General features: G+C 49.8%; 1 protein-coding gene across 1 annotated transcript in view; it reads left to right on the forward strand.

Moving 5' to 3' along the window:
* The window catches only part of SYT6 (synaptotagmin 6), a 29,118-nt gene extending 23,545 nt beyond the window's left edge, over positions 1–5,573 (forward strand). Inside the window, exons 6-7 of the mRNA XM_068419343.1 lie at positions 361–511; positions 5,502–5,573. Coding sequence (XP_068275444.1) covers positions 361–511; positions 5,502–5,573 — 223 coding nt within the window. The remainder of the gene's footprint in view (positions 1–360; positions 512–5,501) is intronic.
* Positions 5,574–13,285: the final 7,712 nt, after the last annotated feature.

Consider the following 13,285-nt stretch of genomic DNA (forward strand, 5'->3'; position numbering starts at 1 on the left):
GTCTCACTCTGATCAGCAATTGGTGTATGAATTATCTATTACTGAACTTGTACTTATTCTTGCTGTACACCACTACATCACACGTCCTTCCAGATTCTGTATCTGGACTGATCTACACTTCAAATCATTTTAAAGTTGTTGTAATTATTTCTGGCGATGGCAGTGCCTCACTGTGCTGGGGGCTGCGTGTGCTGACAGTAGCAGACAAGATCTGACTGTTGTCGTGCAGATACGACAGCCCATGGTCACTAGCACTGTGCCTCGTGGCACTCCGATAGCACAGGGTCAGAAGTCTCGTTTGGACAGTGTATGGGCCTTCTGCGCAAGAGAGAATCGTGTTGCTTTTCTATTGTTCTTCAGAGTGGGTCACAATGAGATTATTGGGGTTTGCCGTGTGGGGATCAATGCTGAAGGACTGGGCAGAGACCACTGGAACGAGATGCTGGCATACCCACGCAAGCCCATCGCGCACTGGCATCCATTAGTGGAGGTCAAGAAGTCTTTCAAAGAGGTGCGTGGAGTTATTCTTTCCTTTTAATGCGTGTGCTGTGCATGACTGAGCTGGTTCAAGGCTTTCAGAGAGCTGCTATTCTCAGTTGGGAATTTCTGACAAGAGCTGAGGGAATTTTCTCACCAGAAATGAACTCTAGAAAACAAGCATCTCTGTATTGTCTCAAAATAGCTCCTTGAACTTGAAAGCAAGAATGAAAGGGACTATATTTACAGATGTGACTGTTACCGTATTGGTTTTTTTCTTCTTTTTTTTTTTTTTTAATTAGAGATTGAGAGCAGTAAGGAAAGAGAATGCTGTTCTGATTGCAGAACAAATTGTCCAGGGATATCGCCTACTTCAAGTTTCAATTTTTTCATCCTAAAAGTTTTTTCTGTTGACTCATCTCCAAGTCTTTGAGGGAGAATAAATAGAACAAATGTAATTGCTCTAAGCATCTCCAGAGAAAGAGATTCACTTGATGCAGCCCCAGATGATAAAATAGGACTGAAATGCCTGGGTACAGTTTTGACCATCTCTAGCATTTTCTTTCTTCTTGCACTCCATTTTCTCACGCTCCTATAGAGCTCTTTGGGTTTTCCCTGGTTTAGGTCACAAATTCTGGAGGAGAGAGATATGGAAAATGGCACACATGCTATTGACACTTCAGGTATTAAAAGGAAGCCAGCATTTGTGGCCAGTGATAGTATAATAAAGGCAATAAAACCTCCCACTGTATCTGGGGCTAAGGAGGCATTTTCCCTCAAAGCCACAGACTAAGTACATAACAAAAAGCATCTTATTTTCCCTTAGTATGCATCAAACCCTGTGTTTCTTTGAAACCTGCTCTTTCCTCTAACGAGAATGCTGTCTGTGCTCAGTGCTCACTATCCCAGCTCACATGCGTCAGTCTGGTTTCTGAAATTCAGATGTGCCCATCCCAGAGGCAGGTCTGCTTCACCTCTGGGTTGGTTTCTTTCTCCAAGCGTTTGTGAGCAGCAGCCATGTGAGGGGAGCCCGGCCAGCCACCTGAGCAGAGCTCTGCAGCGCTTTTCGTTGCTGCTGAGCCCCTTGGTGGGCATTTCTCTACCATCACAGATGGAACGTGGCTGTAGGGCCCTGCCCGGAGCCGGGGTTTGTCAGAGGAATATCCCCGCTTCCTGGACCCCGGTCAAGTTACACCCACTGCGAAAAAACGGCAATTAATATTTTAGTTTAAGACACAGTGGAGATACATTTATCAGATAATGGAAATCTGAAAATTCACACTCACTTGGATTAGGCGCTTCATGATCTCATATAAGTACCAGGCTTTCATTAGCCTTTCCCTGCTAGAACACCGGCATCGTGCACATGAGCCATAGCTGTTTGAGCAGGCAGCATATGCCATCTCACGCTGCCACGGAGAGCTGGGGATCAGCCACCACCAAGCTCCAGCACAAATGCTTAGCGATCTGTCATTCCATCAGTTAGCTCAGTGTCTGTGCTGTCTGTAGGACCTCACAGCACGAGCCCAGCTGCCACGGCTGAGCCAGGAGCTGGAGTTCCTTCTCCAGTTTGTAATTTATATGACTTTAAGACACTATTTTTCAGGTGCAGGTGGGAGTTTGAAAGAAAGTCTCTTGTAAAGTTTTTGATAATCAATAGAAAAAAAAAAAAAAGACATAATTATTGTGATGAAACTCAGAGAAACAAAGGCAGGCATGTAAGATGACTCACCTTCTAAAATATACTTTGAAAACCACTGCTGAGCCTCCAAGACTTTGGAAAAAAACCCTGAGTGAATCATTTCACCCCCCAGTGCACAGGTCAGGAGCTCTGCTTAAAAGGAAAGAAAAAATAAATGCTCTGATCATCTGTTCTGGTATTTCTGCCACAAGCTGGTGCCCAGAGCCAGCAAGCAAATGGTCCCTGTATTTATTTGCCCTTTTAAGTTTTAGCACTGCTGTCTGCAAATCCCTAGTGCAGCTTAAAAAAAAAAAACCAAGCAAACAGAAAAAGACACAGCTCCTGGGCAGAAATTAATGGGAAATGGTATTTGTTGGTTACAACTAACCGCATCATCTTTTCCATATGTGTTTGTGCACCTGTTAAAAGCAATTTGGGCTTTGTACGCTGTACCGCCAGGGCCGGGTCCCCGCTCACAGGCCTGTCCCGGCCGGGGGTGGGCGGTGGGGCCGAGGGCTGCAGCACGGCCACCTGCCAGTGCCCGCGTCCAGGCCTCGTGGGCCGCCAGCTCCCCGGGCCATCGGCCCTCGAACACGGGTGCCGGGGAGAAGCTGCTGACCCTCCATCCCTGTTTCACCCACGGACAGCCGGACGCTGGCGCCTCTGGGGCTGCGCTCCCTGGGCTGGGCCACTGGCCTTCTCCCGCGCTGCGGCCATGGCTCCTGTCCCGCCCGGGGACCCTGGGCGCACGGGGCCTGTTCCGCAGCCACAGAGCTGTGCTAACACGGCCCAAAAACCCCATGTCTGGGTCAGCAGCATGGCCCGGGCCCTTCCTCCGCGAGCCAGCGTTGCTCTTTCTCCTCTTTGCCTGCTGGAGTCTGTAGGGAAACTCGCTTCTGTTACATTTCATGTCTGTCTTTGCTCCGTATTTATCAACAGTGAGTAACAAACTGTAATGACTGCACTTCTTTAATGACCATCATCATTAAAAGAGAACATGTGCACATGAATCATTAATTACAGGCTTCTAAGTACTACCCTCCTCACACAGCCATTTAGAAGGAGAGTTTGTGTGCAGAAGACGAGAATCCCACTTGCTGTTGCATTTTGAAGTTATCCTGACCATGAACTCCTGCCCTCAGCACAAACCTTCTCCCATTTTTCAGCCCCGAGGTCCTGCTGGCACCTGCTGCTGTGGCCTCGGCCTTCCAGGCATGCCTCAGCCATCCCACCCGTTGCCATTTCTTCTGTGTTTCTCAGTACACCCATCAGCCAGGTTAAGTGATGTGTCTATAAAAAGAAATACAAAATTACAGTGCGTCTTTCCAGACTTTGAAGGGGACAGCTGAAAATTGGAAATTTCTCTGTTATCTATGAAAGACAAACTCTGTCTGATATTGTAGAGCAGCATCATCAGTGCAACGGAAAATGGGTCTTTGATGTCGCCAAGTCCCTCTGACATTCAGCATGGGAGCATTTATTTGTTTAAACTATTTCTCCAGATAAAAACCGGTAAGTTTGCTGAGAGCTAAGTCATGCCCATAATGAAGAATAGCCATTTATCTTTAAAGATATGCAAAACCAGCCTCTTCCAGACTTTTGGGCATGTTTGACTTTCATTGAACTGTTCCTCGTTTCTGACTGTTAATTACACAATGGATGGTTCACCTTTTCTAATTAAATGAAGGAAAAGTACCTCCAGGTTCCTCACGGCACACACTGGTCACTTGAACCTATTCTCGGAAGAGTTTTCATCACCTTTTTGGAGTAGCAAACATTGTCACTGTGACTGCAGGCAGAACAACGCAAGGGGCGTGCTGAGGAGACTGCCCAAAGCCCATTTCTATTGTAATTTCAGCTTATCTGCTGTTTTACTGATAATTCTCCTGGGGAGGTTGTATACATGTTCTCAATTCCTCAGGGATTTTTAGCAAATACATTTGACATGAGAAACACAGAAGAAACTGTTTTCTTACCTTAAGGTAGTCTGTTTGGAAGGACAACTTTTCCGGCGTCTTCAGTCATTAATTTCTGCTCAGCCCTGATGAAATACAGTCTGTACAACGCAAACCTGTGCGGTGCACCACTTTACACTGACTGGTCTCTTTGGGGAGGGCAGCTGGCTGAATTCTTGACCCCGTCTCTGCCCCTACTTTGTAACCATCAGAACGCACATGTGTGAAGCGAGCGGTGAAGCCCAGCCCCTGCCAGCTGGCTTCAGCTGAGCACGAATGTGCCAGAAGGGCCAGGGCCGGCGAGCAGCCGTCCCGTGGGCAGCGGACCCCATGGCATGTCACCGAGGGGTACGGCGGGGCTGCAGCCCCCCCCCCGCACGCAGCAGTCGGGAGGCGGGGGTGCAGGGGATGCACCCCGGCGCAGGCAGGAGGCACAGCCGCCCCGGCACCGGGAGCTTTGTTATTGCTGACACCGACAGCATTGCAAGTGGTTGTTGCTTGCTCAGCATTCCTGTGAGCGCCATGCAGCCATCCTGAGCTCCGTGCAGCCATCCTGTTCTCTCATTCTCAGTTGCACTTCATTTGAAATGCCTTTGCCAAGGCAAAGGTGAAGTTTGATTTGCCAAATGAGTTTTCACCCACAGAAGTGAAATTTGTACACGCCAGAGCATTAATATTAGCCAGCAAAGAGCTTCTGCTTAGGCAGAGAGTAGGGAATTGATCCGGGGGGGGTGACCGAAGCAGTGGAAGCACTATGCCTCCTGTTGTCTCTGGGATATGTCTACCATTTGTCACTTGAATTTAATAAAACAAGATGGTGAGATGGGCAAGTACTCAAAAGGAGGAGTAATGGTTTTGAATTATAATAATAGCCCCCAAGGCAGATGACTAATAATTTATGATCCCATAAGTATGGCAAAAAAATGTTTGCTACATCCGCTGACTCTCTGATCTGATTTTCACTTTGAGAAATGGCTCTGGCGCTGTGGACATAGCTCCTGTGTAGTTGAACTACCAGACTGGAACGACTCAAGTGATTTTGCAATTAGGCAGTATTTCTAAAACAAAAAGCCAACAGCACTAAACCAGGCAACAACAGAAAGCTAAACTGAAAGCAAACTTAGTCTTCACAGCACATACAGATACTGTTTATTTTTCCTTTTTTGTGAGCAGTCCTCATGATTGTGAATTGATTTACAAAGCAATAAAGTAAATTGTTCAGTAATTCTTCCTGAGTGGTTAAACGCAGGCGTTCAATAAGTTGAAACATGCTGTAGAGTAGATGAGAATACTGCAGAACAGGAGAGAGGCAACGGGTGAAGGGATTTGAAGAATTTCAGATAATCTCCCCTGTTTGCTTAGACTTGCTTTCTTTTTTCTCCCACCAGTGGCAAGGCCGGGCAGCGAGCTTTGACAGCCAGGGTTCCTGTCCCTCTCCTAAACCACCGCCCACACCATGATGCAGAGCGCGGCGAGTAAAATGGGACTAAACCAAGTTATTTTGCACTTGGCGCACAGTCTCAGTAACCTGTTGCTGAGTGGCAGCGGCAGCAGCGAGACTTTCCAGTCTAGTTGTTCCTGCGTAAGTAAAGGCAGAAACCCGTTTTGTGGTCAAATATGTCTTTGTCTAATATGTCTCCCAAGGTGATGTTTTTTTTGTGGCTTTTACTGTATGGATCCGTTTCCAGAGGAAGAAGGTGGCCTGAGACATGAGCTGGAAGTTTGGTCTGTAGAATAACATGTAAAATAGTTTTTAGTGTGTATGAAGGCTGGAAAAGTGCTAAGACAGTCTGAGTGTCTACAGATAGCACAGGGGACATGTGGACCGGCCCTGCTGCACTGCCTGTGCCCACTTAGAGAGCAGCAGTGAGACACGAGAGACTCCTGACCTGCGAGCAGCTCTTTGCTCTCGTGGTCAGCCCAGATCAGCAGCGTGTTCACGGGTTTCCTGTTCGCATAGAGGTGTTCATGAGCTGTTAGAAGTTTGTGCAGTGTGTACCCCAAATTCCTTTTGCCATATATAAAAAATGCCATTGATTCCTCAGGGGGCAAAAGCTGTTTTTTTCCCTGTATTTGAAGTCTCCCTAGAGCTACTTGCATGAACGGTTTCTTGAGACCCCTTTGTAGCTGCTGCTCATTCCCCCTGTACACCATCACGTTATCTGGTGTGCAGTGGAGAGAAGTGCGTTGCCACAAGTGAGGGGACGTTGCCATAAAGGGGGGAAGAAGTTACAGAAATAGGCGATATCCTTGCATGAAGACTAGATCTTTATTTCTTGTATCATCCTGGTAATAAAGGGTGAACAAAAGGGTAAAGGGAAATATGGAAACAAAGCCAATACTAAAAAAAAGCTTCTAAACTTTTTTCTTGAACTATCAGCACTTCCTTCATGAAAAAAGTTTCTAAGGCCCAAACCCTGGAGGATGATCAAGTTTTGAAAAAATAAACTTTGCTGGTTCCTTGGCTGCAGAGGTCAAAAATGAAGTTATAACAAACATCCGAAGTATTAGCTTTGCAAACACAGCTAAATCAGCTGATTTTTATCAGACAGCTGCGGAGTTTGTATACTTTCTCATCGTGGATTTTTCTCTGAGTTAATAAGTACATTAGTGCTGTTTGTTCCACTGTAATTAAATTAAGTAAATGCAAATATTTTGGTTTCAAGTTAAACAAAATTTGCTAGCAAGGCAGCCATTTCTCCTCACATCAGGTTAGCAGAATTGCGTACATCAGCCACAATCTTCAGGTCAGCTTCAGTTTCCCTTTTCCTAAATGTCACAGCACCAGCCTTCACTGAACATCATCGCTAGCAGAGACAGGTATTTGTTTGCATTGGTTTTCTGGGTAAGATGAATCCTTTGTTCAGTGAAGGACAAATACATAATTTCTCATCACACCTTGTGTCTTAATTCTCTTTACGTGCCACATGCTATAGAAGCAGAAACTCAATAAAATTATTTTATTTGTAAGTCTTGCCTTGTCTGGTGAAATATTTCCTCTTGTGAAAGCTGTAATTGTGTGTATGTGATTTTAGAGAGTTACAGTAATCACAGCGGATGCTGTAAAACGTGATAGTGACAGACCCTGGCATGGTGTGAGGCACTGCAAGGGTGCAGACACTCCTTAGGCCATAAATTCTGCAGCTCTTGGTTGTCCTGGGACAGTCAACGCACATCCCTTGGGGAACTGCTAAGCACTAGTCACAGAAAAAAAAATACATATTTCAAGCGTTTACAGTTCATTGAAACAAAAAGGCAGCAAAACTGCATTAGCTTTCCAGCATAGAGAGAACTGTAGACTTCTACCGAGGGACACGGCTGAGGACACCTCTTTTCAAGACAACCCATCCTTTCTGGGAATGTTCCAGGTTTTATTCTAGGAAGGAGTTTCTTCCCATTCACAATAATTGACTTACAACAGTGGATGGTTCAAAAACTGACCACCAGCCCCCTGAACCTTGAACCCCCTGAGCTGTGCTGAGCCTCGGGTGTTCAGTGCCATGAGCTGGAAGTGCCTCTTGCAGGTTTGCAGATCACAGCCCCTGTAGCGCAAGGCATGCCCAGAAGCAGCCGCAGCAGCCCCAGCTGGATGCAAGGATGGCACTTGACAATCATTAGTTGCCCCAACCCACTCGAATCCTTTTCTTCTTTAATCCTGGCTTCTTGGTTTTTGGTGTTCTCTGCATAATCTCTGTCTTTTATCCATTATTCTTGTTATCTAGGATTTAGTCAAAACATACGTGGGGTTTGACACAAAGCTTCTATTTTTAATCCTTGCTTCACATAGATAATCAATTTCCACTCAATACTGACTGTCACTTGCATTACTGGGAAACTGGATCTCACGCTAGTGAGCGACACCCACGCCTCGATGGCTCAAACCCCCTACACTTACATTTCAAATGCTGAGATTTTGCCACATCCCTCGGTGAGGGGATAATCAAACCATTGTGTGTTTGTCATCACCTCGGCGCAGCCACTCGAGAAGATTGGTCACGCTAATGGAAACGAGATACACCGTACAAGTGCAGCTATTTCCCTTTCATCTAGAGAGGGATTATAACTCTGAAAAGGAGCTGAGCCTGGCACAAGTGCCACCTCAGGATTAGTCAAGTTGCTTTCTTGCTCCTCATTTCCATGCTACTCTTAAGCATACAACAGTGACTCCCAGAGAAGTTTAAAAAGTGAAATAAGGAGGGCCACCAAAGGGCCACGTCCCATGGGGGGGTTTGTCATCGTGGGACTTGTGCTCCTCTGAACCTCGCTGCAGAGGCGGGTTTCGCTCGCGGGGGGAGGATGCCTGCTGCTGTCGGCCCCGCTGGTCACTTTGCAGAGGCTGCAAGCAGCCACAAATGAATAGTCTGTTTTATTTTGAGTACTGCAAGCAAAATAAACACACACAAGCATTCCCAGACCTTCCTTCCTGCCCCCCCCTCCCCGCCACTTTCTTCTTAGTTTTAGTCTCACAGTCTCCAATTTCATAGAACAATGTCTAACTGCAGGAAGAGTAAGAGACACTGAAGTGACTGTTAGTTTAATGATGGGGACACAGGGAGAAGTGAAAGATTATATATATCAGTAGAGTTGTGCACTTACTTAAATGCTGGGTCAGGCAGCCTATTTCTAGTTATAATGCATCATGCAAGGATGACCTCCTTGGGACTAGAAACTCCGTTTGTCATTTATATGGAGTAACAGCTCCTGGATGCACAAACCCGATCGCTTCAGTCCCTGATCTCTGCTCACACGGCTGCTGCCGGGCGTTCGGGGCTGGGTGCACGTAGTCTGCTGCTTTTTGGGGTGAGCATCATCCCAGAATCAGGGCTGTCAAGAGGCCAGTGCTGCAGGTGAGCCTGGGAGCAGAGGAGTGAGGGTCCTCTTTGCAGATGCATGAGCTTAGAAAATCTGGATCTTTGTCCAAGTGCCAGAGGCATCCCGGTAGCTGCTTGGCTTAGACCTCTGCAGTCAGCTTCAGTGGCAATGCTACTTGAATGCTCAAGAAAGGTTTTTTTTTTTCCCCTGGACTTTTCTCAAAGATAATTTGTAATTATATTTTACAACTTGTTATATATATATTTTAAGACAGTGTGTTAGTCATGCAAATATAACCATGTATCTTATGTTCCCATGTCATTTGTAATTAAAAGCATGGAATGTAAAGCACATATATTTCAAAAATCCAGTGTAGGCTTCTATTAAAAATGCAGTTCACTAAAGCTAATAAAGTACCTTAGAATGGGCCAAGGCAAATCCAGAGCATGTTCAGTTGCCGTGGGAACAGCTGGCACCAAAGCCAAGTGCAGCTGTAGTAACCTGCAGCATCAGAAATAACAGGCAAAAGTGTGATTAGAAGAGAAAGCCCCCCAAACCGTTTCCCACCTCCTCCCCATCTGTGGTGCCAGCCATGCTGGGGTCCCCACAGCCCTTCCCGGGGCTGGAGGATCCATCAGGGCCCCGTCATGGGCTCGGGGCAGGGTGGGGGCTGTGGTGCCAGAGACACAGAGGTGTCCCGTGGGGACCGGGGGGCACGGCAGCCCCAGGAGCTGCGGGCCTGGAACACTGTTTGCCAGGGCAGCAGCGCCAGAGGCTGTGCCAGACCCCAGGGCAGGCAGAGAAATGTCCCATAGCAAATTGGTGACCAGAAACGTCATCAAATTCACACATGTAGATACTTTCTGGATTGTTAATTGCTTCCAAAGTGGAAAATTTTCTTCTAATCTGCCATTAGCAACTGCACATCCCTCTCCATTTCAAACTGCCTTAGAAGATGGGGGTTTCTTCTCTGCCGTGAGGGACAGAGTTGAAGAGCAGAGATTTTTTTAATTAAGTCCGTTCGCTGGGGTTACTCTTGGATGGCTCACATAAACAAAGGAGGATTTTGCTCGCTGCGCTGCCGATTTCCTCCCAACACCCATGACCACCCCGCCTGCCCCTCCAGGTGCCCCGCTCCCAGCTCCGCAGCCTCGCTCTCTGTGCTGGCCCACGGGGGCTTTGGTCCCACGGGACCCCCGGCCGGCTCGGCGCCGCGCAAAGCCCTGGAGCACGCCGCCTCCGAGGGCTGCGGTACCGGGCAGAGCGACCCCGTGCTCGCTGCTGGGCACGGCCCCTGCCTGCTGGGGATGAATTACTGCAGCTTTTCCAGGCCATCACAGTTACAGAAACCAGGAGGACCTTTCTGCCCGTTGCATAACCTCGGCTTTATCTAATGAAGCTCTAATTGCTGCTGGCTGCGCACGTTCTGCTGAGCCGCTCTGCCGTGCCCCTCCGACGGGGCTGGCCGCTCCGTGGGGACGCGTCACCCCGGCCCTTGTGCCGTGGGTGCGGGGGGAGTTCTCCCCTCCTCCCTCATGCCAGCGCCATCCCGCACCAGGGCTGAGCGGGAGGGAACGGGGCAGCGGAGGCAGAGGACTCTCCCCCTCGGGCACCCTGGTGCCGGGCTGGAGCACCCTCGGTGCCCTGGGACCGGCCCAGCGCTGTCCCGGGAGCGGGGCCCAGCTGCGCTCGGCTCCTGTGCGCACACGCAGCTGCTCCGCCAGCCCACCGGGGACGAGCCAGCAGAGACGGCACGTCCCTACGGACTCGCACGTGGAACGGATCAGGGGTTCACGCCGTGCCCTGCCTGGCCCCGGGGGGGGGCAGCACATCTCCCCCCTGCAGCCTCAGCAGGAAAAATCACCACGGCCCTCAGGGGCATCGTGCCAGCAGGAGCAGAGGCTGTTTGTGTCCCAGGTAAACGGGCTGGTGCTGGTGTGGGACAGCGTCCATCCAAGCTACCCCGCCAAGGCGATGCCACCAGTAAGGGCCGTGCTACCCCTGGGGTTCTCGGGGCACTAAGGGAGTGTCTGGCATCATTCTGCCACATTGGGTGTTCAAAAGCCTCCACAGCAACATCTCCTGCCCCACAGCAACCTTGTCCCTGGCTGCGAGGAGACCAGGCTGGCACCGCCAGCCCCGCACACCCCGACCCACCGAGGGATACTCATGGGTTAAAATTTAAACAGATTTAATAAAATAAGGAAACCAATATGAATGGTAATACAAAAGACACAAAATTATACTTAGCTCATAGAGTGGTGGCAAGTCACTCCAGGGACAGCAATCATTGAGAAGGAGAAATAGTGAGGGGAGAAGAGAGCAGAGCAAAGAGCCACCCATCCTACAAGCTTTCCCATTTATAGTGAACCTGACATTAACGTTATAGAACACACCTGTGGGCCAGCCTGGGGCAGCTGCCCTGGGTTTAACTGCTAATTGCCTTGATCACCATCCCACAGCTGGCCACACACTGAAACAAAATCTAACAGAAACTTGACTCTATAAATTTTATCCCCATGAAACCAGGACAATTTAAAATCCTGCTTTCCTGAAAAACTGCAGTCAAGGAAGAACTGACAGTGTAGGAGGACGCTGTGAGGAGCAGCCTTCTGCAGGAGCCAGTTACAAAGCCCAGCACTGGTCCTGTGTGCTTGGCTGTTAAGAGCCCTCCAGGCTGCAAGGCTTGAAGCAATTTTAGATTAAAAGGAAATGAAAAATAAAAGACAAGAAGGACTGTAAAAGTCATGGGCTGGACCCCAACACTCCGCAAGGAGCAGCTACCTGGAGGTCAGGGGCTGGATTTCCATTGCAAATTAATCGATGGATTAACAGTTATTTTTTTGTTCTCATTCTCCTCTCAGTGGCACGTCTAATTACGTGTTAAAAATCTTGCTTTCCCCCTTAGAGTTCGCCTGTCTGCCCCACGGCTACTGCCCCATCGCTGTGGGACCCCTGCCCGGTCCACCACTGGCTAGTGGGCTCCTGCTGCCCGTGGCCACGCTGCCCAGGGGGGATGTGTCCCACTATGGCCGAGGAGGAGCCCCTGCCCTGCCCCTGCTCGGAGCCTCCCCGAACCCGGCCCAGGGCTCTCCCCAGCCACAGCCCTTCACCACAGCTCGCTCACTGCCCCGGCCCCCTCGGCCAGCCCGGGGCCGGGCGATCTGGAAAGCGCCATCACTCTGAATCAATGCTAAAAGGTCTCTGCGGCCTCACAAAGTTTATGGCTGGAATTAAGAGCTGTGAAGCCTCTGAGCGCTGCTCCTTGGCAAGGGACGGAGAGCAAAGCGCGCTGCCCTGGGGGACTGAGGGGTCTGCACCAGGGACGCAGGGGCTCTCGCAGGCGGGTCCGGGCAGGGTCCTGTGCAGCACCGGCACCGCTGGCACGGCCGGGCAGGGCTGCGCCATGCACCCCCACAGCCCAACATCCCTCCCGGGGCACGGCGGGCGGCTTCCCTCGGCTCGCCGCACCTCCGCACCGGACATCGGCTCTCCCCGGACAGACGCTCCGACATGGCTTTGCCTCGTGGGTTTAATCAGAGCTTTCATTTTTCCTTGCCTGAGCAATTCCATGGAAGTGACAATCTTTGCATCATTTTCATTTACAAGGGTTAGTAGGTAATTTTGGAGAAATCCATTTAACTGAGCAATCAGTGAGTCAGTAATACACTTCTGTATTTTATTAGAAAGAGAAAAATCAGTAATTTCTGTTTGTTTTGACCTGACCTCTGTAGTAATGGCAGCAATTTTCTATAACAATGACAGTTACCATGGTTATATCTCCCTCCGCGCTGTCAGACACCCGCAGCAGACAGCCACGGCCTCTGCGTGAGCCCCGCCGGGTGCCACGCTGGTGGGGGGCAGCTGCTCCGGACCGCACGGGGACCCGCGCCCAGCGCTGGGGCAGCCGGTGCTGGGGCAGCTGGTGCTGGCCGTGCCAGGAGTCCTGGGCAGAGCAGGGCACCCGGCCCTGCCTGCACCGCCCGTGCGAAGGCGAGGGGGGCCGGGACTCCAGACTCGGGGATTTCACTGAGCCTCAGCCGGGGCTGAGGGAGTCGGGGGCAAACAGGCAAAAACCCCTTTATCTCGTGTTTCTTGGGGCTGGCCCATGACCCCCAGGCTGCAGGCGGTGCCGGGGCAAAGCGCCGGGGAGGGAAACTCGAGGCCTCCCTTGCACAGGGAGAATCGCCGCGTCCCTCGGCGGTTTTGCCTCGGGAGGAGGCATTAAGCAGAACATTTGGATCTGTTCTGGAAAGGCTCCGGGGAGCTGATTTTCAGAGAGGAAAGAAATTAAAGAACTGCTTAGCTGAATAGCTGAGCTAGTATTTTTCTGTCCTCAGGAAACATCTTTCATAATAAT

This window comes from Nyctibius grandis, chromosome 27 (assembly GCF_013368605.1).
Source record: "Nyctibius grandis isolate bNycGra1 chromosome 27, bNycGra1.pri, whole genome shotgun sequence".
NCBI classification, from domain to species: domain Eukaryota; kingdom Metazoa; phylum Chordata; class Aves; order Nyctibiiformes; family Nyctibiidae; genus Nyctibius; species Nyctibius grandis.